General features: G+C 36.1%; 1 protein-coding gene across 4 annotated transcripts in view; it reads left to right on the top strand.

The window, feature by feature from the left end:
- The window catches only part of CEP128 (centrosomal protein 128), a 523299-nt gene that overhangs the window by 427282 nt on the left and 70916 nt on the right, over nucleotides 1-25101 (top strand). For 3 of the 4 annotated variants that reach the window (XM_049899763.1, XM_049899764.1, XM_049899760.1), the window contains 2 exons: nucleotides 7865-7954; nucleotides 15889-15912. In XM_049899763.1, the coding sequence (XP_049755720.1) occupies nucleotides 7865-7954; nucleotides 15889-15912 (114 nt within the window). The remainder of the gene's footprint in view (nucleotides 1-7864; nucleotides 7955-15888; nucleotides 15913-25101) is intronic. The other variant, XM_049899762.1, reaches the window with a different exon arrangement.

The following is a 25101-nucleotide window of genomic DNA, read 5'->3' as shown; positions in this document are numbered from 1 at the left end:
CTGTCCTGTAGAGTCGCTATGAGTCGGAATTGACTAGATGGCAATGGGTTTGGTTTCTGGTTTTGGTGTAAATTTGAATAACAGTAGTATTAACTGGTCTTCCTTGAGGGGTATGTATATTATCCTGTCACTGACAACGTTGTATTTTGGAATAGATCTTGAAATGTTAATTTTGACAATGACAGTGATGCTGTTCTTCAATTTGTCATTCCTGGCATAGTAGACTGTATGATTGTCAGATTCAGAATGGCCAATGCCAGTCCGTTTCAGCTCACTAATTCCTAGGATATCAGTCTGCAAGCTTTGAGCTTCATTTTTAACAACTTCCAAGTTTCCTTGATTTATACTTCAAACATTCCACTTTCCAAGCATTAATATTCGGTGGCATTATTGTCATGCTGTTTTTCAGAAAACCCATACTACATTTAATTTCTCCAATATTGGCTTTTAAAAATGCTCTGGAACATTTCATTTGAAAAGTTTGATATTTATTTTTTAAGAAATGTTTTGGGCAAGAAAAGTGTGTGATTTTGTTTAGTCATCTGAATACTGTTTAGGTAAAGGAGAAGAAAATATTTTTCCCCAACCATTGTTTTATTTGAGCTATTTATGGAATAAAGTCCCTATAGCAGCAAAGTGTTATGGAGGAAAAAAAAAAAAGGCAGAACTATTGAATTTGGAGGTTCTTTTGGAACAATCCTAGTAAATATTAATGTGTTGTTGCTGTTCTGTTCTATTGAGTCTATTCCAACTCATAGTGACCCTGGAGGACAGAGTAGAACTGCCCCATAGCGTTTCCTAGGCCATAATCTTTATGGGAGCAGATCGCCAGGCCTTTTTTCCCTTGGAGCCACTTGGTGGATTCAATCCACCATCCTTTTGGTTAGCAGCTGAGCACTGAACCATTGCACTACCAAGGCTCCTTAAATACTACGATAGGGGTATCATAATTTAGAGAAAAATCCCAGTGTTAGAGTGGGTAGACACATTGTTGAAGATTAACTGGGCAAAAATTTGAATGACATGGCCAAATAAATTGTGCTGGCAGAGGCTGACAAGATAGTAAGTTAACATCTCCTTGATCCCAGTCAATGACCAGCTCTCCTGATAAACAACCAGGAAATTGAGCTAGTGACAGACGAATTGAACAGTCAATGTCAGTGGTTTTGCGGTCAATCATGTCTGCCATACTGTAGAATGCCCATAATCTGTCCTTTCAAACCACAGAATATTTTGGCGATCTTAGAGATTGTAGGTAAAAATGCAGGGGTAGGGCAGCTAAGAGTCCCAGGTTACATAGTAGGGGGCATTAGGGTGAAATGGGATGCTCTTCTCCAACCCTGGCTTTCCAAATGAACTGAAGGGTTGGTTAAAGCAATTCTTAAATCTTCCCACAAATTCTAATTTGCCTTTGAAGATACTAAGGTACGTTTTTGGCAGTCTCAATTTTAATAAAGTGATAAATTAGGATTGACTATTTAAGGCTTTATTTAACTAGAAAGTAATGCAGTATCTTCTTCATGCCTAGAATGACTCATGTGAGCGATAATGGAGCTTCTTTAATTTTGGAAACCAAAATATATTGTACACCTACTTGTTCTTCCCTGGTTGTATTCCTCAGATCTTAGGCAAATCACTATGTACCTCCATCTCTTCTTCTGATACATGATAGAGATATTCTAACCAATGACATAAATAAAACAAAACATAGGTAAGTATGGGAGACAGGTAGGAGTTGGGCAAAGGCAACACTTTGGCACTTCAGGACTGGGTGACTTACTGGTAATGACTCATTAAAATCTCTATTTTCTCAAAAGGTGAAGAGGCTTATCAAACCTTAAATTTAGTGTGACGTCTCAACAGAGATGAAACACTAGCAGTCTGTATTAGGGTCAAACAGGGTCTCAGCCAATTAGATTTGCACAGTTCAATTTACTATGTCAAAAGGCCTCAGGAGAGCAAGGAACCAAGCTTAGTAAAATGGATTCCACTTGAAATTTTAGTAACCGTTAAATTTTACCACCCTGCTTTACCTAAAGTTTGCAACTTAATTTTAGTTCCAAATTTATGACAGAATAAAACTTGAAAATAGAACACCATGAGAGTGAAATATTCTTGTGTCTGAAAGTATGGTAGTTGATTGACTAGGTCATTTTCTTTTGAGAATAAAAGAAATATAAAATCATGACTGTTTCTGTTTATCCAGCAGGATGAAAAGCACAAGTCTTCAGGACTCAGCAATTTCCTTGAGTCCTGACATGCTTCTAAGAAACAGAAACGCCATTTATTGTTTGGAAATGTTTAAAAAAATGCAGTCTTTCCAACGTGAGCTTTCAAAAGCCCAAATTTTATCCTGTTGCAGAAAATTTACGAAAAACTTGGTCGTGGAAAAGAACCAGGTTGTTTTACAGAGTTTGCAAATTGGGAAGGGAGGAGGGGAAGGACTATTTTATGTATCTTCATACCCCACATTTCCTTTTCAGTTGACAAGCAACTCTTCCAGAAAACATCCTGTGGCGCCCATGTGGAAGCCCAAGCTCTTGCCCCACGGGCATTGGGTCTGATAGAAATAACAGCTTATGTTTTCTTGTGAAAAATGAAAAACTATCATAGCACAATATGATGTTTCACAGTGTGGAGACTGTCTGGACTTTTTTGCCATGTACTTGAGTCAGCTGTCAGCTTAGAATTTGGGGACATTTCATATGAGTTGCAGAGTTTAAGTGATCACTTCAAGACCATTGTCCAAAATGTGTATCTGCTTATTCTCAGGCCACAGCCCTAGATATGTCCCAAACTTTGGGCAAATAATCTTATTTCTCCATTTTCTCCTCCATCTCCTGATAATAATGACAGCTGTGAAAAGCAGTATTCTAAGTAATGATTAAAGTGTGCAACAGATTTGGAAACCAGTTCTCAGCATTAATACATTTTTGGCTGAAACAAATTTCCATTGACTCATAAAGCAAATCTCTGAGGTTCTAAATATTAATAGGATGGTAATGAAGAAACTGTAGTTCTCCTTCTAGGGCTATCTCTCCCCAGTCTCTGGATCTGGATGTTTTTTTCCCACAATATAAAGAAACACTACAGACGATTTCCCCAACCTGGGATCTTGAAAACTCACTAATACTGTCTTTGAAGATATTAACAAATACATATTTAGCACTTGTTAACTCCTGTCATGATTGTGCTAAATCAGCACCAGTGGGTAACGACGACCTATGCATCAAAAAGGGAAAAAGAAATTACACTGTGACCTGATGATGATACTGATATCTACTAATTTTTTTGTGTCACACACTGTGCTAAGATCTCCAAATATATAACCACATTTATTCCTTACAATGGAAACCTGGGTGGTGTGGTGATTAAGAGCTACAGCTGCTAACCAAAAGGTCGGTAGTTCGAATCCACCAGGCAGTCCTTGGAAACCATATGGGGCAGTTCTGCTCTGTCCTACAGGGTTACTATGAGTTGGAATCCACTGGATGGTAATGGGTTTTGGGGTTTATGCGTTACAACAACCCTCTGAAGGCAGATACTGCAAATCTTATTTTACATATAAAGGAGCTAAGGCTCATGGTTTGTTCAGTCAGTAAGTGGCAGGGCTAGTACTTGAATTCACATCTGCCTAGTTTCCTTACCACTGTACTTAAATACTTCATGAGCCTACCGAGAATGGAATTCATACACTTTGTTGGGGGGTGGGGGGGTTCTTGGCCTTAATATATTTTTTCTTTAATTTCTTCCATTTTTTTTCTATGAAAATGATGCATTAGCAAACATATTACTCAAACTTGTTGCCATCGAGTCAATTCCGACCCATAGCAACCCTTTAGGACAAAGTAGAACTGCCGCATAGGGTTTCCAAAGAGGGACTGGTGGATTCAAACTGCCAACCTTTTGATACCAGCTGAGCTTTTAACCTCCGCGTCATCAAGGCTCCCTATTACTCTTAACAACCCTAACCCTTATTGCTCTTAAGTGTGGTAAAATACTAACCCCATCTCCTTAAAAAAAAAAAAAGACTATAGGAAACTATGTGATTTTTAGAGAATACGTTAAATAAACCAGGGAATAAATAACCAAAAACCAAACCTGTTACCATCGAGTCTATTCTGACTCATAGTGACCTTATAGGACAGAACAGAACTGCCTCGTTGAGTTTCCAGGGAGCGCCTGGTGGATTCAAACTGCTGACCTTTTGATTAGCAGCTGTAGCTCTTAGCCACTACGCCACCAGGATTTTCAGCCAGGCAACAGTGGGGACTTAATAATAGTTAAGCTTCTTACTCCCTTTCAATAACTAGAACTACTCATGAACCCATAAACATTAAGCTTACATACACATGGCAGCTGGGACAGTGAGTTTATGTGTATATATTTGGCTACACACATGTAAGGAAGATTTTAATTCTTAGTGGAAGATGATGTGCAATCCAGAAATCTCAAAAATTTCTAGGAAGGCAAAGGTATCATTTTTCTTTTTCCATTCTGCACCTTTTCGTTTTGCTTATTCATCATGTTTTAAATAAACAGACTGAAGAAAGTTGTTATTAAAGCCCTCCCCGGGCTTCTTCCATTTCAGTTTTAAACCAAGTTCAAAATATTCTGGCAAAACTAAAGACAACATTGAAAAAGTTTCCATAAATTTTAAATTGTATAAAAAGTGATAAAACTAAAATGAGCTGGGAAAATGGCTAATAAGCATCTATTCGTGTATCTTTGTCTTTTCATCATAATCAGTGATTATTTTAAAACATTGGTTCTAAAGTTCAGTCCTTTTCCAGAGTATCTCTGCATTACACTCACTATTATAAATTTAATTTGTTAATGTTTATTTTTTAAAGTGTGAAGGCGTATTACCTTGTTAATAAATAACATTTAATGTGTATTAAGGAGCCCTAGTGGCACAGTGGTTAAGAGCTGTGCTCTTAACCAAAAGGTCAGCAGTTCAAATCCACCATCTGCTCCTTGGAAACCCTTATGCGGCAGTTCTACTCTGTCCTGTAGGGTCATTATGAGTCAGAATTGACTAGACAGCAACAGACTTTTTTTTTTTTTTTTTTTGGAATGTCTGTTAGTTTCTTACCACTATTTCTGTATTTCCTCTTAAAATGAAGTAGAGAAGTATTAACTACCTGTAAGAGACTTTGGGCCTTTACTATATTCTGGTTATAATTGATGTCTCTAGTTCTCATCTCATTGTTTAAAAAAAGAGCTAATAAATATGTCACCGATGAAACAGAATGGGAGAGAAAGACCATTTACAGACACAGGAATGGATCTAAACCCCTGCAGCCCAGAGCCAAAAGAATTGGGGGACCAGCACAAAAGAGTTGCCATTGAGCTGCACAATATCACAAACTAATTAAAGTTTAGGTTTTTCTTTCTATTATCCTCTCCTCTGATATTTCCCCAGTGGTATTGATTGTGTGTGCTTCAGCTGGCCTGATGTCAGGCCCAGAAGAAGTAGAAAGGAGTTGCAACTTAAGAAAAGCGTATGGCAAAATGATAATCATTTTTATCATCTAGTGAAATAAATGTGAAAATGTGTACAAATAACAACTTTTGTTTGAATATTAAATTTAATTGGGCTACAGTTTTGTTACACCTGTACCTGACAGCTGTTAAAAATGAGAATGCTGTCCTAGCATGTGTAATTTTGAGGAAGAGGCTCCAGAACAATCTTCCAGTGGATTCCACCAGCCCCCACCATGCACATACACAAAATAGCCATGATCGTAATGAAAAGGCATTTATTATTTGCTCATAAAGCTGCAATGTCAGGCTAGGTGTTTCCATTAGTTCCATTTTGCAGAGCTATTAAAGGAGATATATATATATAAATATATATATATATATACATTTTTTTTTAATGTAACCTTTAATTTATTTTTGAAGGTCAGGGTAGACCTGACCTTCAAAAACAGTTCAAGTCCCACCATTTAATCAGTGTGGACTTCAATACACATCATTTCTTTGGGGCTGTTCCTTTGACTTTACCTGAATGAAATTAATAATATCCACCTTTTGGGAATTTTTCTGAACATAAAATGAGAACATATGTGAAAAGTACTCAGTACAGTTTTGGTGCTAATAAGCTTTCAGTAAATAATGTTTGTTATTATTGATACTGGTAATTTAAAGTAATGTTTAAATTTATAGCCATACCATTGTCCCCCTTGTTCCTGATATTCAGCAAACCCTTTCCTGCCCCAGGGCCTTTGCAGTTGCTACTCCCTCCCTCTGTAATGTTTTTCCTATGGCTCTTTCAATTGCTAGATCCTTTCCACTCAAGTTTCAGCTCAAATATCACCTCTTCGTAGGGACTTAAACTGACCCGTCTGTCTAAAGTAAACCCCCACCTTCACCCCAATCACAGTCCTTGAGTATCTTCTTCATTTCCCCCTTTATCTTCTCCTTTGGAATGTAAGCTCCATGAAGGCAGAAAAAATGCTGTGTGCCCAATATCCAACATCTTGGGCCAGTGCCTGGCCCAATAAATGTGAATAAATAAATTGATGATTTAATTAAATGAGTAAATGAGTAGGAATGAGGAAGGCAGGAGAAATAAAGAAGCAAGGAAAAACATTGAAAGAAAGAAGAAAGGATGGATAAAAGAAATAGACAAAAGAAGAAACTTACATGGCCTGAGGAATAGTTTATATTCTGAGTATTTCTATGTATATGTATACAACTGTAAATTTTTGCTTTAAAGTTGGGTAAATATTGTACAATTTCTATTCTGTTTTTTGTGTCTTTGGTCTGTGTGTTTCACCTTAACCTCTCCTTCCAGAAACTTACAGGGTTTGCTACAGGGTCACCTCTGTGAGGCAGGAAGCAATTATTATATGATACCAACACCTTAGACCAAGGATTGCCAAACTTCCTGTAAAGGGCTAGATTCTAAATACTTTGGTTTTGCAGGCCACATGCTATCTTGCAGTTACTCAATTCTGCTATTTTAGGACAGCATAGACAATACATAAACTGATGAGTGAAGCTGCATTCCAATAAAACTTTATAAACACTGAAATTTGAATCATTTTTACATACCATGAAATATTATTCTTACTTTGATTTTTTTTCAACCAATTAAAAATGTAAAAGCCATTCTTAGCTTGTGGTATGTAAAAACAGGCAGGAGGCCGATATGTACCACTGCCCTATTTTGCTGACCCTTATCTAAGAATGAATTAGTTTAATGAATGTCTATCTCAGGAATATTTGCATTTTGAAAGGTGAACTGCGTGGTATGAGTCAAAGAATAAATTTCTGAGTTCTCCCTCAAAGAATAAGTCACTGTTGGTAGAATTTTAAATACTTTGGCAAATGAAAGTATAGTTTTGAGCAGTCAGGCTTCCTGCGCTCCTAAAAAATCACACAGTATCAGCTTTTTGTTACCCGCAGGTAAGGATGTGAGTAGGAAGAGTAACTTTCGTTAACAACTAAAATTGCCAGGTGTGTCTGTCAAACAACCACTTATTGTGGAATTTAGGATTAGTGACTTTCAGTGATGATTTTGAAAGAAACACAATTGAAGATACACTGAATTAAATCACTACTCTTTACGGTCCTGCAGAGTAAAATAAATGTTTTAACTTTCAAGTAATCATTTCCCTGAAATTGTGACTTTAAATTGGGTCTGAAATTATTTGCGGGGGGGTTGGGAGAACATTTTAAAAGTACTATGATGATACTATTTTCTCTATATATAGAAATTTAAAATTTTGTTTGAAATTATAGCCCTATTGGTGTTATTTTGTAGAGCTATTAGTATTATAGTGCTTTCCCATTTCTTTGAGATAAAAAGAGCTTTCCAACTTTTTTTTTCTTTACTCACATCTCTCTTGAACAGCCGAAGCTACTGTTTAAAATTCCACCTTGGGAGGATGCTAGTCATACTGCAGTGAAAAATCAGAGTGAAGCTCAATTTGAAGAAAAAGCAGTTAAGTATTTCATAGGTAGGAATATTTAGGATATTGAACTTAATAGGCAAAATACATCGGCTTTATTTTAGGGCATTCAAGATAAGTCAGCCTTCAGCTATGCATCCCAGGAGTTAAAACTAAGTCGTTGGGTTTTTATCTTAAATTATCTTGGAGTGTAATAACAGTGCACCATTGATTAATAGCATGCAGATTATCTGAGGTTAGTTTTAAATCCTTCAGCCACCTTTCCCTTCTTTCCTGCGCGTCTGTATTGGAAAATAGAGATTAATAATAGTTTTAAATTAAGTCAAACCAAATTAGGAAGTAGGAAAAACCTAACATTTCAGTCAAATATTTTATTTTAAAACTACCAGCTCATGTTTTGATTATCCTTATCAGCAGCCTCTCTCTTCAATATAAAGTGGTAAGAGGTAACTGTACAGAGAAGGCATGTGGGAATGAAGGCTGAGAGAGACTCCAAGGTAGCGTGCCTGTGCTTTAGGTCCTGAGGAATATTGAGTAAAATACTCTACATGTAAATTAGGACGTGGATGACTGGAACTGCTCAAAGGTAAGCAGTTTAATTCCCAAGGTGGACAATTCGCTTGTGCCAGTTCATGACTCAACCATATGACATGCATGATAGTCACAATCAAGTTCTGTAATTCAAATATTCAGGAGGAAGGAACTTGGGAAGATGGGTTCAATGATTATATGCGTTTACTTTTGAACATTCTTCACCTGGAAGCCCAGGAGACATGCGCCCTTCAGGGAAACCATGGAGATGTCAGCCTTAGGGAGCTTCATTAGACTAGCTAAGTTTGGTGACAGATACACACCCCTTTGTATGCCTGAAAGTGAAAACATACCCTGTTGTTTTCCACAAACTCTGTATGACACAAACCTGCTCATGAGTTATGCCATAGTCACCATTGCACCATGATTTGCCTACGAGTTCAGAGCATATTCAGCTGATACATGACTAACCTCACAACTGGAGACATGTACTTTATTTTTTTAAATGTAAATCCTCGGGGAAAAAAATATGGTGTGTTGGTTTCTGGGTTGTTGGTTTTTCCCCCTACTGCTCAACTTTTCTTCCTGCTGTTCTCTAAGCATCTCTTTTTGGGGACAGTCAATCTTGGAAATTATACGGGTTGTCATTTGCGTTGCCCCAACCACCGCCATTTCTTTTATTGTATCTGCAAATAATTTTTAGTTGTCCCCCAGTTCAGATGTCATTCACCAAACAAGCACCTTTGTTACCTGTTACCAGCAGTGTCATTGGAACTGAGTAGTTCCAGGACAAAGACCATTCTGCTTGTTTGTAGTTGTATCCTGTAGGCACACACCTACACACCAAATTACATTTGTGCTTTGAAGAAGGAACGTTAAAGTGACTCTTCATTTTAAAGAGGGGGAAAAAGAAACCCCGCTGCTTTGCTTTATGATCTGAAATATAAAGGGTAAATATGAGATTTTTTGTTAGTAGATTCATTCAGCTGTCTGGAAGTGTTCATGGGAACTTTAAGGAAAACCCCTATCTCACTTCTCAGGCTGCATTTTCCACTGTGAAATCTGTTGAAACAAACCAACAGAGGTCCACTTCCGTTTCTTTCACTTCATCTTCCTCCTCCAAGCCACATGCACTCCCCACCCCACAAACCCATGCAGATCCCACTTCAGTGTAAGTGCAACCTCAGCCTTTCCCGCACAGTGTCAGACTGTGAAGTGTAGTGATCAGTAATGGCCTCATAACAAACAAAAACACCAACATGAGACTATAACAGACAAAAGTTATAGAAGAATAGCTGGCTGCCTTGAGTCTCTATTGTGACAATGGCCGTGGATGAGAGAAGAGATCAGAAATGAAGAACACATACTTTTACATTGTTCGTAAATCCTGTGATCATTTCTGCTTCTGGTTCTATTAGAAATGTGCTCCACCCGGAGTGAAAAGCTGGTAACATAGAACATTACTGAGTACTCCCCCTAGGCTGAGACATGATGTTTTTGTTGTTGTTAGTTGCCATTGAGTAAGTTCTGACCCATGGTGACCTTATGTGTAACAGAAAAAAACGTTGCCCAGTTCTTCAACATTGTGCCCATCTTCATGATGGTTGGTATGTTTGAGTCCATTGTTGTGGCTGTTATGTTAATCCAGCTCATTGAAGGTTTCTCTGCTTTTGATGACCCTGTACTTTACAAAAATGGTGTCTTTTTCTAGGACACGATACCTCCCTTTAAACTGGTGTTTCTTAATAAGTAAAAAAAATTTTTTTTTAACTGGTAGCTTTTTAGGCAAAATCATGATAGCTTGCCATGGTTCTTTTCAATGTTCCCATTGTGTTATTTGGACGCTGAAGTAGATGATTTGAAAAGGTCATGTAAGCAGCTATGAGATGAGTTAACAAAGTTGAATAATTGAAAAGCAAACTCATTGCCATTGAGTCTATTCTGACTCATAGCAACCCTATAGGACAGTAGAAGTGCCCCATAAGGTTTCCAAGGCTGTAAATCTTTACGGAGGTAGACTGCCATATCTTCCTCCCCTGGAGTGGTTGGTGACTTCAAACCACTGACCTTTTAGTTAGCAGCCGAGTGCTTAACCACTGTGCCACCAGTCTCCTGAAGCTTGAATGCAGGCCTCTAAATGATGGCTAAATTAAACACTGATGATTTGGAAACCACTGCAAGCTGCTTTTATACCATCAATCCAAAAGTTTTTTCTGAAATACAGAAAAACTTTGACTTTTAGGAGATAACGTGCAATTTTATGTATAGACCATTGATGTATTTGATATCTTCAAAGCCAATTTATACTATATTTTAAAGGTTTTTTTGGAGGGGGAGAGGGCATTGCAATGTTGAGGTTGTTTGCAATTTCATTTCTCTTTATATTGTTTTAACTTATTTTAAATCATGATATGTAATGCCGATTTTTGTGTGTGTATGTGTCACGGTTAATAAAGGCCATTTCTTTTTCTTTTTAATATCTTGAAGCTTGGAAAATAATACACTTGATATTATTGCTATATCATTTAATTATTTAACAATTGACAATTTGTTAAATGCAATGGATTGGCATGTGGAAAATGACTAGAGAAAAAATAGTACATATTTGCATTTCCTTCTACAGCCTTCATATAGGAGGTAACAAGTGAAATGGGTTCTGATTAAACAGTTAATGCTGACAGGAAGAATGGCAGGCAGTATTCTCTTTGGGTGAAGCAAAGTGGATTTTTCTCCAGAAGAGAGGTTTTGTGCTTTTCCAACACTGATAGGAGTCCTCAGTGTTGATTTGTCTTTTTGAAAAATACATGTCCATCATAGCCCTTCAGTCCCAGACAAGTTACCAGAATTGTTCTATACTCTTCAAGCTTCTTAGACTTGGAAGGGATAGAGACTCTTGTTATATTTTTATGCCAGCACTGTTCTTTATCATATGCTGATGGACATATTTAAAGCATTCTTGGAAAATGCCACATTATTGTGATGAATTAAATCACTAGAACTATTCAACTGTATTTACCAGAGGCAAAAGAGCCTGATTATTTAGACCTATAAGCCTTTCAGTTCATCTATTTTTTTTTTTTTTTATTAGATGGGATGGATGGATCAATGTAGCTAATTGATTGGCTCAGTTGAATCAAATAAAGTGTTAGTGATCAGGGATTCAGATACCAACAATCCATTTAGCACTCATATCCTTACTTGGCCTTCAAATATTTGCCCATCTTTAGTGATGCTAATGAATATGCCTTGGTCCATTCATGAATTCTAATGTAGATCCCACTGTGACCAAGTAGCAAATGAATGTAAACAACTGAAGGCAGGTTACTAACTTTATCATAAAAGCTAAAATACATCTTTTTATAGTGTATACACTAGAGACCTTCTCCAAAATATGTCTCTCCCAACTTGACCCGTCAAGTTCAGAATAAATTAAAGCAGCATAATTTTCACATGGAAATTTGTGTAATATTTAGTTATTGATAGGAACGGGCACCAGTACTCTCCATTGTAACTCAATTACTATGCAGTGGACTACATGTATAACCTTTAAGAGTAAACATCAAAATGATTATTTGTTGACATTTTAGTTGTTTCTTGGACTCCTCCCCTCCACCTTAGATAGAATGAAAGTACAGTGGAAGAGGGACTATTCGATTACAAAAAAAAAAAAGCAACCAAAAATATTTTTTCCCTGTAAGCTTTCTCTTTACAAAATACTTGAAGAAAATTCCTCCTTAGATTTATATTTTACCCTCCATGCCTGCTTAGAGTTTTATATTTTTTACCTGCGCCTTGGGCCCTTATATTCATAATTGTTTCTTTCTTTGTAATTGGTGTAAATTATCTAGAAATATTTCATAAAAGAAATAGATTTAGTTTCATAGACTAATTTGGTTGTATAATATTCTTTACATCTTATTCCAGGTGTTCTTATTTGGAGTAAAAAGACTTAGAGGCCCATGGGTGGGTTTTTGAGAGTCTGTGATCCTCTTAATTTGCTAGTATATGCAAAATTATGTATGTATGTGTGTGTGCATCGTGTGCAGTGTACATTTTCCTAGGGAGAAGATCAAGTTTTCATCATCATACTTTCAAAGTCCATAAATAAAAAATACAAACCACTGATTTATTACAACCACCTGAAGTAGCATGATTGTAGGGACCGTTTCTTCATTACTTCTGATGGCTATCTTCCCTCTCCACTCTTCCCACCTCCTGACCCCCTTCACCCCTTCAATTTCCTAACATTGCTTTTCTTTTCAGGTACCGGAGTTGGGGGTGGGGAGAAGGTGTTGAGCCTTCAGGCTGAGCTTGAAGATGAACTGTTGAAATGAAAATTGGAGATTAAAAAGAAAAAAAAAAAAAAAAAAACTGCAGCCCTAGGGAGAATGGGAGAGCTGAAGAAAAATGCAGTTTATTTCGCTGTAATTTTATGTGCATTGTGGAACATATACTGGCCTTTTTCCCATGGACTGCATCTGTGCCACAATACTAGCTTAACTTAGCTCTGTTTTAATGACAAGAGCATGATAGGAAGTATGTAAATATTTGTTTGAGAAAAAAAAAGTTACACTAGCTTAATTCTTTTTTATACAGTATTACAATATTGTGTGCCAAAAGCAAAAACTGCAACCATTTAAATTTTTCAAAGTAAACTTTTTAAGTTTTAAAAGCAAGTAAAAAGTTCAGAAGGATTGAGAGTAGTTTATTTTTATTTATAGCCTACAATTAAGATTTGGAGGAAAAAAAAAAAAACCTTTATAGTTTCGAGAAAGCTCACTAATTGGCAATAATTCCTGGTATCTGTTATCAGCTATTGTAGATAGGCAGATTCAGTTACTGAAATTCAGGTTAGTAAACTGAATTTCTTATTCCCCTAATTTCCTTAAAATTTTTTTTTTACATTGAAAGCCTCAGTACTGTTTTGGAATGAAGTAGATTATAAATAAATAAAAACTTAAATTGCATCCAAGTGCATTGTTTATTGACATCTAAAAAAAAAAAATTTTTTTTTTTATTTGAACAAAATGGAGTTGTTTTGATCATTTGGGTCCATAATTTTATAGTCTAGGATCTTATAAAATCATGGAAAAATAAATAAACCAAACCAGTTGCCGCCAGTCGATTCTGACTCATAGCGACCCTACAGGACAGAGTAGAACTGCCCTATAGAATTTGAAGGAGCGCCTGGTGGATTTGAACTGCCTACCTTTTGGTTAGCAGCTGAACTCTTAACTACGATGCCACCAGGGTTTCCATAGTGACCCTATAGGACAGTAAAACTGCCCCATAAGGTTTCTAAGGAACAGCTGGTAGATTCAGACTGCCAAACCTTTTGGTTAGAAGCCCAGCTCTTAACTGCTGCACCACCAGGGCTCAAAAAACCATGGAACACATATTTAAATAAACTGAAAACACTAAAACATATAGTTAAATTATTTTATCATTGCCAAACACAAAGATACGAATTAAGGCAAACAGAATTTAATGCAGCCACCTATTTTGAACCAGCTCTGTGTGTGTTCTTAAAATATGCTAATCTTAAATAAAAGGCACCCTGGTGGTACAGTGGTTAAGCACTTGGCTGCTAACCAAAAGGTTAGTGATTCGTATCCACCAGCTTCTTCATGGGAGAAAGATGTGGCAGTCTGCTTCCCTACAAGATTACAGTTTAGGAAACCCTAGAGGGCAGTTCCACCCTGTCCTGTAGGTCAGTATGAGTCAGGATAAACTGGATGGCATTGGGTTTGTTTGTTTTTTGTTTTGTTTCTTTTTTATCTTAAATAATACCAGCACATAAACCAATAGTATGGGGAAGACTTTGTGTGCAAATAGGGGCTATAAATATTTTCAACCTTCTAATCTGGTTCCTATAAATGTGAGACTGCCCAAGGGCTGTCTCTGCTTGTACAAGGCATCTAATGAGTGGTTCTGTTCAGTCTGCAAAGAATGATAAAGCACAACTGAATGGTGAATAAAATGCTGAGTAGCCACAGCTCAAAGCCCCCTTGAGGCACCATGTGCATTTATTATGAAGTGCTCAAATGAGATAATACATAAGTCGCCAAAAAAATAGCAGTTACTTTATGAAAATCATGGGGGCGAGGACAAAGTCTTCTCAAGTATGCCAACAGAATGCAGTTGAACAGATTATATTGCTAAAAGCAGTCTGCTTTGGGCTGATTTTTCATTAACATACTCATTTTAATTCGTGCCCACATAGCCAAATGTTTAAAAGGTAGAAATGCTCGACTCAGTCACCAGGTCTAAGGGCTGGAGGTCCGGTTTCAGAAGCCCCAGAGGCAGATGTGAACCCTCAGTGATGTAGATAAGGCTGAGAGAATGTAGGTGAGGGCTGATTTCATTCTGCCCCTAAGTGTCTTGAGTCTTTGGGAGTCTCTGCAGGGCCACAAGAGATCTGAGCTGGGTAGCTCTCTGCACCATTTTTCTCATCATCCCTGTTAGGACAAGTGATTAACAAATTTGAATGAGGAAAAAAGAAATTGCGATTTCAGACTTCTCCAGCTTCTTAAAACAAGAATAGAGGAGAAATGTGGCCTTGGCTCTCTGAAAAATGATAGCTTTCCATTTTCTTGAAACTTCACTCTCTTCTCTCCCCAATACAGCCTTTCTTATTTAGTTACGGCTTCCTGTTGTAACCACCACCTCTGGAAAGAGTTGAGAATATAACTATTTAGAATGCATTTTCTTACCTTTAAAAAAAAAATTAAGCAATATTATTAATGACCCCTTTTAAAACCAGCATTTCTGTAAAACCTTCTCAGGTGTTGTAGGTAGTGAGGGCCCATCTGGGTTCAGGATTGGCTGCATGTGGCCTAGCCTTTTCTTTTTCTTTTTTTTCCTTGCCTTGTTTTCAATAATGGTTTACTTAGTAATTTTTTTTAGATGAAGTTATTCTTATGTCTGAACTTTTAGCTCCCTGTGAGACCACATTTTGCGCTGCAGACCAAACTGAGAGCTGGTACATGTGCTGAATTCTGACGATTGGCTTTTGAGGCTCTAATCTTAGCCACATGTTCTTTTCCCCTGGTTAAACTTAGATCTTGGAAACTTCCTTTTGTATGTTGGTACTATTGTCTTATTGTGGTTCCTATATTTAAATCTAATATTTATATGTCCTTATGTAGATAAATAATTTTCCCAGTGCAGAAGTGGTAAGATCTGGTCCTTTCAGTAACCATATATAAAACCTCAAAATTAAATCTTGTGGTCCTAACACTAGCTGAGATAAGGTACAGTGATCCTTTCGTGATATTTTTATTATGGAGATAACTCTGAGTTGGAATTTTCATTTTTCACATTTTTAATAAATTATTATTAAACCGGATAAATAGAAAACTTGAAAATTAAATAAACTGGAAATGTGGTTTTAATAGTTTTGGTTTTATAACTATATATTATGCTTTCTTTGCAGGACCGTGTCATTGCATTAGAAACGGTAAGTTGGGGCATTTTCTTTATCCTTGTATCAGAATTACTTCTGTCTCCTGTTGTGGATTTCAGAGCACTCCACAAAGGAAGCAGTTCCAGAAAGCATTTCTATAACTGCACCTAGGATTGAAAGGGGAAAATCAGCTAACCTATACCAAAAAGGTATGTGGATACAATCTTTGATAACCTCCCCCCCCCCCAAAAAAAAACCACACACACAAAATAACAAAAATGTGGACATATTTAAGTGGTCACTGCTATCCCAGAACTGCTGATGCCAAGATATACTTATTTATGGGAAGCTGTAATCAATACCTTGTATATATTTTTTATATTTCATAGTTACTAAAATGACAGGCTCATAAGAAACTGACACAGGATGCTATTTATACTTTGAGGTACAAGTTTTCAACATCCATATTTTTTAGATACTTTTTACTAATGTCCAGAAAAATGATAAAAGCCATCTAATCTTTTTTCAGTAATCTTCCTTGCAAAATCTGCTCTCATGAACATAATATTTTTAATGTACGGGTGTAAAAACTAGATGACTGCGATTTTATTGAAAAGTGCTTATTTTTAAAAGAAAAGCAGAAGGGAGGGGCAACTTATTGTTTGGGATTAAGTAATGGTTAGGTAAAGTATGGAGTTTCCACCCAACATGCCACAGTGGATGCAAAATGCTTACAACATAATGTTAAATAGAAACAAACTCAAGATAGAAAATTATGTGTACTTTAATTATAATGTAATCATAGGCAGATGAAAAAAGAATAGGACAGAATGGGAAAACTAATAATAGTAGCTTGTTAGGCAAGAATTATGGGTTGCGATTTTATTCTTTTCTCTGTTTTTGTTGCTTACTCTGCTTTATTCCTCACTCTGTCATATAACTTTTATAAATAATCATTTTTAAATAATAAAAATGATGTAAACTGGAGGAATAGTAAAATAAACCATGGTACCACCATATGATAGAGTATTATTCGGCCACAAAAAGTCATGTTTTCAAAAAAAAATTTCCATGCTGTTATGTAAAAAGAAAAAAAGTATTATTTAGAAATATATAGAGACTATAATGCAAGTTTTGAATATGCATATTTTTACACAGGAAAAAGACTAAGAAAATACATAAAATAGTGAGAATGGCTATTTTGGAGTATTAGTGTTTTTATTTTCTCTTTTTATTGTTTTATTGTTAAGAACAAAATAAGAAACCTTTAAACAATAGGGTTAATAAAGAATAAAGTCTTTATTTTGTGACTATGAGGAAAAATACCTTAACAGAGTATATTTAGTGCTGTGTAAGCAAGTGGTTTTGATTGATAGCGTCTAGTCCCTAGCAAGTAAATAAGCTCTTAAATTTAACTGGGTCATTTGGAGAGTACTCTGACTGTCTCAGTGAAAGTATGATGAGATTGTAGGTGAATGAAATGTTTAGTTTCCTTCACATATATTTTACTTGCCCTTAAGTATCTTGTATACGGGATTTGGCGCATAAATTGAATGGTCTTTCTAAAATTATGCCTAAAAACTAAATTTTTGACTTCAAGGATCAGGGTTCAGTGTACAAAATGCCACTTTGACAACATTTAGCAGATCATTAATTTGTTTCCTTCTTCAGTAAAAATGGCTATCCAACTGTATTGCCATCAAGTTGATTCCAACTCACAGCGACCCTATAGGACAGGGTAGAACTGTCCTGTAGGGTTTCCAAGGCTGTAAATCTTAAATGAAGCAGACTGTCACATATTTCTCCTGCAGAACTGGTGGGTTCGAACTGCTGACCTTTTGGTTAGCAGCCAAGTGCTTAAGCACTGCACCACCAGAACCCAAAACCCGTTGCCACTGAGTTGATTCTGACTCATAGTGACCCTATAGAACAGAGTAGAACTGCCTCATAGAGTTTCCAAGGAGCATCTGGTGGATTCAAACTGCCAATCTTCTGGTTAGCGGCCAAGCTCTTAACCACTAAACTACCAGGGCTCCTGTGCCACAAGAGCTCTTTAAAATGGCTATAAAAAACAAGAACAACAAAAAAACCTATTGCCATTGAGTCGATTCTGACTCATAGCAACCCTATAGGACAGAGTAGGACTGTCCCATAGGGTTTCCAAGGAGTGGCCAATAGATTCGAACTGCTGACCTTTGGTTAGCAGCCAAGCTCTTTACTACTGTACCACCAGGGGTCCCAAAACGGCTGTAGTTATCTAGTTTATCAGTTTGTTGTAAAAATAGAGAAAATACATGTGAAAATATTTAGGACCACACAAATGTTAGGTTATCATTACCATTACGTGGTGTCTTGTTATTTCTTATTTAATCTGAATTTTAATAATATGCCACATGAAATTGAAAATCATACCAACAAACAAAAAAAAGTGTATAACTGTTATTTATATTTATTAGTCCTTATTAAAAACTGAATCTCTTTACTAACAAACTACTTTGAAATAGAATCTTAAGTGCCTTATTCTAAGGGTCCCTCTAGGAACAAAGATGAAAAAGTCATCATAAGAAAAATAAAATTGATTAAATGGACTAGATTTTTTACAGTGGCAGTTTTCTCAAGATGGCTTTAATTTGAAGTAATTATCCTAAGTAAAACCATAAAAATTAAAATGTTCAGTAATAATATTAGTGCTCAAATATTATGAAGTCTTTTGGTTTTGGATGGCATTATAAGGAGTTGATTTAATACACTTAGTAGACTCTTCAGCTGGTGAAGTATTTTATAGCTCATAAAATCAAATATGCCGAAAGTGATCTCAAGATCATTTGTTATTATCTCACAACTCATCACTTAAACCATAGAAAAGTGATGGTCTGCATTTGGTTGGGTTGGTATTTAGGATCCATAAGGTATTACACTTAGAGTATGTATTAAACCAAACCAACCCTACTGCTGTGGAGTCAGTTCCAACTCATAGCAGTCCCAAAGGGTTTTCAAGGCTGTAAATCTCTATGGAAGCAGACTGCCACGTCTTTGTCCCACAGAGCTGCTGGTGGTTTCAAACCACCAACCTTTTGTTTAGCAGTCAAGCAGTTTAACCACTGCTCCACCAGGGCTCCTAGAGTATACATTATGGTGAGACAAATCTGCAAATATTTGAAATGTTATCATTCCATTAGAAGTATTTATAGTAGACTGATTTTAAAGTTCCAGTAGCTTTAATAGTTGAAAAAATAAGATAGTCTTCTTATAATAATGAGAAGCTTGGTTTGGCTTGTCAGCAATTGTCTGTGTGTTTAGGTCATAATCACGTGTCCATTTTCCCCTCTTTTCCTCAACTTTTCTCTCTCCTTCACTAGCAAGTAAGTACCTTGGTTCAGAAATTTCATTTATTTGCAAGTGCATCTCCAAGGCCCTGAAAAATGACTGAGACAAGTGGACAATCAGTAATCATTTGTAGAATGAATGTATCTGACCCTCGCATAGCACTGTACTTAGGAATATAGATATAAACAGTACCAGTCCAATAGTTAAGGGAACAAAATTCCCCCAGAATCACATCAATTTATTCTTTATTCTCTGGTTTTTCTGGTCAATAATGTATTTGATGTTCTGCAGAAGTTCTGTCTTCACCAAAGGTCAGTGTGAATTCTCCTGGGAAGGAGCTACTTGCAGCCAAAACGTAGCAAGTGGATTCTCCAAATAAAGCTAAGTGATTACCTAAAAAAGAGTCTTGATTGGGAGCCCCAGTTTTGGCCCCTGATGAGACTCAGCCAGTGGGTATTTATTGGGCACTATGTTGACACTGAAGAGGAAAAAAGGAAAAATGAGTTATGACCTGTGCCTTCAAGGAATTTGTACTCTGAGGAGAGAAAATACTTATGTATAAGTAATTATGTAAGATAGAAATATATCGTCTACCACATATGAATGGCATAGTCAGTGCATTTGGTAGGAGATATTATGAAGAAAAGATAACTGCAAAAACAATTTAAGACCTCACTATGTTCTAGTTTTATCATGGAAAGCCATGGATTTTGTAGTTTGCAGGCATAATGGAGGAGGTGAAATTTGTCTCTGAAATGTGAAGAATTAGTAGTGTCGAGTAGATAGAGGCAGAGAAGGCATTCCATACTGGGGATATAACAAAAATGAAGATAGTAATGAACATTGTGGTCTTTTAAAAGGATATGTATATATTTTAAAAAGATAAAATTATGACTCCTACAAATACAAAATGACTCATGTCAAAGATTTTATTTAACTCATTAATTAGCAAACGAACAAGATGTTACAACTAACTTAAAGGAGCATTCAAAAATCATACATATTTAGGTACTAACAAGTACTGAAATGAATTTAAAATAGATGTAAAACTGGCTTCTTCCACATCTGTGAGAAATTGATTGAACCTCCACCAGATAAAATTTATTTGCTTGTCTATGGACAAGAATCATTTGCATTGCTCTCAGTTGCCTACAACTCACAGAGTTATAAAGAACTGAAAGACAGTGACAGCTACAGAGATTCTATAGAATCAGAAAATCAAGAACAGTGTGCTACACCAAAAATGAGTTTTCCATTGATGACACCCAGGAAGCTTTTGTTTTATTTCAAAGTCTTTCACGTTTTTTCTCTATACGTTCATAGGAGATAATAAGCATTACAGTTTGGGAAAGAAATGGTAGACAGTCTGGGGTCTTAAAATACAAACCAAGGTGTTTACTTGATCTTTTAGATTCAGGAATAAAGATGGATTTCTTCCTGAGTGCCAATTCCTAATGGTTGGTTCTGGCCACTGAAACGTTCTTTTGAGGATCCTTTGGCTGCCTTTTTAGAAACAGTGCTGTGATCACGGTGCATTCTCCGTCGTGATCATTGCAAGTTCAGGAGGTATGAGGTGGTAGCACAACTATTTAGCTAACAGGGAACCACCAATAGTTTTTAATCAGGGTTTAGTTGCAACATGATACGTCTGGTGTATAGGAATACAAATGCAGTAGCAATATGCATAATAGATTGAAGTGGTAAGAAAGTGCACCTTTGAGGTAATTGAACCAGAAGAATTTGCTTGGCAACTTAAGGGCTGGGGCAATTTGGTGACAGAAAAAGCAAGGTTAGAGTGGATGCCCTTGATTAGAGAAGAGAACTAGTGCAGTCAGTAAGTGAGAGGTTAAGGGAGAAGAGTGTATATAGGCAGCACAGTAAGAGCTGTTTTAGGAAGCGAAGGGAATAGAAGGTGATTGAGCTTGGAAATATAAATTTTCCATTTCCCCTCTCAAATCTGCCTTATTTTCATTTCCATTAATACCATGATATTTTAGATTCTCATACCTTTGTATTAGTTAGAGTTAAGTATGGTAGTTCAGAGAAACCCAAAAATAGTAATGGGTTAAATAAGATAGAAATTAACTGTCATGTAGCCATCTAAATAAACATAAGCTGTCCAGGGCAGATATGGTGGTACTACAGTGTCAGAAACCTAGGATCCTTTTGTCTTTTTATTCCACCATCCTCAATACACTGCTTTCTCCTCATGATTCAAGATACCTGTTCCACTTCAAGCCTTATATTTGCACTGTAACCAGAAAAAAAAGAAAGAAAAGGCATGCAGTTTGTCTTCAAGGGAAACTAGAAGTTGCACACATCATTTATGTTCACATGCCATCGGCCAGAACATAGTTATATGGTCATATCTAGTTCTGAGTTTCAAAAGGAGAGCCAGCTAAGCCATAGACGTTTGGAACTTTCAAAGCAAAATTCTGAACAATTCATAGGTCAATGAAGAAGCTGTATAATATATAGAACTGAATGATAATATTAAATTGCTTGGGATATAATGAAAGTAGCACTTACAAGGAAATTTAAAGGCTTAAATGATTACATAGAACAGAAGGGATAAAAAATTAATGATCTTATCAACCAATGTAAGAAATTGAAAAGATGGCAGAATAATCCAAAAGAATACAAAACAAACAGAAAATAGAAAAAAGATTAGAAATTAATGAAATAGAAAACAAGTATAATAAAATAGACAAAACCAACATAGCAAAGCTGGTTGTTTGAAAAGAATAATAAAAAAGACCAATGTCTAGCATGACTGATTAAGAGAAGAAAAAAAAAAAGAACAATATTACCAATTTAAAAAGAGGTTATAACTACAGCTAGTAAGAAGGTCTTGGAGGACTCTGTTAAATGCCCAACTACTAAACAAACGATTGGTGCTTTGAACTTACCCAGAGGTGTCTCAGAAAAAAGGCCTGGAGATCTGCTTTCAAAAGGTCACAGCCTTGAAAATCCTATGGGCCTACTCTACAACTCATGGGGTCCCTGTAAGTTGGAATCAACTTGATGGTAACTGGTATATATATAGAATGGTATTAAGTGTGTAATCGCGTTGTGAATGATTATGCATTTTTAAGTTGGAAAATTAGGAGAAATAACGAAATGCCTAGAAAGATATGAATTGCCAAAACTGAGAAGAAATAGCATGAATAACCCTATAATTCAATAATAATAATAAAATTAACAATTAAAAATTTTTCCAGAAAGAGCCACCAAGCCCAAATAATTTAATAGATAAGTTCTACCCAGTGTTCTAAGAACATATCATTTCAAGTTTATACTTTTTTTTCCCTAGGGACTAGAGAAAAAGGAAACCTGCCCAACTCATTTTATGAGTTGGCATAACCTTTGTGTAAAACTTAGATACAGAAAGTGTAAACAAGGGCAATTACAGACACTTCTCACTCATGAACATAGATGCAAAAAATATTATACACAAATATTAGCAAAATAAATTCAAGATTGTGCAAAAGAGATAACTCATCATAAACAAATTGAACTTATCCTCGGAATTCAGGACTGGTTAAATATTAGAAAAGAATTGAAGTGACTTACCATAAAGGCAAATAAAGGAGAAAAAAATTATCACAATAGATCAATAAAGAGCATTTATTCTCACCATTCTCATCATCAACAACCTTTTTTTAGCAAACTAAGAATAGAAGGGAATCCTTAATCTGATAAAGGTCATATGAAAATATCTATAGTGAACATCACCTTTAATGTTGAGCTGTTGGAAGTCCTTCTTTAAGACCAGAAACAAGCACAGGATGTCCCATTCCACAGTTTGTATTAGACACTGTGCAGGCAGGCAGGCAGGCAGGCAGGCCTATCCAGTGCTGTAAACCAAACCAAACTAAACCTGTTGCTGTCCAGTCAATTCCAACTCATAGCGACCCCACAGGACAGAGTAGAACTGCCTCATACAGTTTCCAAGGAGCAGCAGGTGGATTAGAACTGCAGACCTTTTGGTTAGCAGTCAAGTTCTTAACCACTGCACAACCAAGATTCCTCCAGTGCTGTAAATTGTCATTATCTACTAATAATGTGATTGTTTATATTAAAAAGCAACAAGGTGTATTCATAGCTAAATTATGAGACAAAAAAAGAGTTTAGCAGGTTGACTTTATAAAAAACAGTATATGAAAGACAATTTAATTTTTCTAACACCAGCATCACTGAGAAAACATAATTAAAAGCATACTATTAACAAAAAATACAAAGTACCTAGGGATGACTCTAACAACAGCAACAAAAAGTGCAAGTCCTTCATAGAGAAAATATGCTGGAAGAGCCAAGACTCTTCTGAAGAAAAACAAGGTAGAGGGAGTTGTCCTAACATATATAAAAGTTTATTAAAGCTATGAAAATTATGACGGTGTTTACTCAGCACAGGAATATATCAATAGGTAAATAGAACCAATTAGAGAGCCCAGAAACAGAACTGCAACACATCATCAGGGACGCAAAGATGGACTTTTGAATAGATAGCATTGGAAAAACTGGTGTGGAAAAAAAGATGAAATTGGATACCTATCTCATATCAGATGCAAAAAATGAACTAAAAGCTTTTAGAATGCAGTATAATAGAGTATCTTTATAACCTTGGGATTTGGGAGGATTTTGAAAAAATAAAAAAGGCATTGAAAACAGGTCATAAAGGAAATGACTGATAAAAGTAATATTAAAATTGAGAACTTCTGTTTTTAATTGGTGGTTCTTCTAAGCAGAAGGTCACTTAGATTTTCTTCTGTGTTATCTTCTAGAAGTTGTTTAGTTTTGTGTCTTACATTTAGGTCTATGATCCATTTTGAGTTAATGTTTTTGAAACATGTAAGCTCTGTGTCTAGATTCTTTTTTTGTATGTGGTTGTCCAGCATCATTTGTTGAAAAAACTATCCCTCCATTTGAATTGCCTTTGCTCCTCTGTCAAAGGTCAGTTGACTATATTTGCGTGAGTGATCTCTTTCTCTATTGCTTCATCAATACCACACTGTCTTGGTCACTGTAGCTTTCTAGAAAGTCCTAAAGTTGGGTAGTGTCAGTCCTCCAACTCTATTCTTTAGTATTTTGTTGGCTGTTCTGAATATTTTACCTTTCCACATAATTTTCAGAATGAGCTTGTTGATACCCACAAAATAACTGCTGGAATTTTGATCCAGATTATGTTGAATCTATAAAAAAAAACTTTTTTCTTTATAGATCAATTTGGAAGGAATTGACATTGTAATAATAATATAAGTATTCCTATCTGTAATTGTTGGATATCCTTTTTTTACATCTTCTTTGACTTATTTCATCAGAATTTAGTAGCTTTCTTCATGTGGATCTTGTACATATATTTTTATAGTTACACCTATTTCATTTGTTATAAACTGAACTTCATTAAAATTAAAAATCTCTGCTCTGCAAAACAAACTGTTAAGAGAATGAAGTAAGCCACAGACTGGGAGAAAATATTTGCAAAACACATATCTAATAAATGACTTATATCCGAAATATGCAATGCATTGCTGCCAAGTTGATTCTGACTCACAGCAACCCTACAGGACAGGGCAGAACTGCTCTATAGGGTTTCCAAGGAGCAGCTGGTGGATTCAAACTGCTGACCTTTTGGTTAGCAGCAGAGCTCTTAACCACTGCGCCACTGCAGCTCCAAAATATACAAAGAACTATTAAAACTCAACAATAAGAAAACGAACAACCGGTTACAAAATGGGCAAAAAGCCTGAAGTCACCTTACCGAAGAAGATAAGCATATGAAAAGATACTCAACATCATACGTTATTCCAAAAACAACCCAAACCCGTTGCCATCGAATGGATTCTGACTCATAGCTACCCTATAGGACAGAGTAGAACGGCCCCACAGGGTTTCCAAGGAGCAGCTGGTAGATTG

The sequence above is a fragment of the Elephas maximus genome, chromosome 10 (genome assembly GCF_024166365.1).
Source record: "Elephas maximus indicus isolate mEleMax1 chromosome 10, mEleMax1 primary haplotype, whole genome shotgun sequence".
NCBI classification, from domain to species: domain Eukaryota; kingdom Metazoa; phylum Chordata; class Mammalia; order Proboscidea; family Elephantidae; genus Elephas; species Elephas maximus.
The sequence above is the reverse complement of the archived record's forward strand: the minus strand, read 5'-3'. Positions and strand labels throughout refer to the sequence as shown.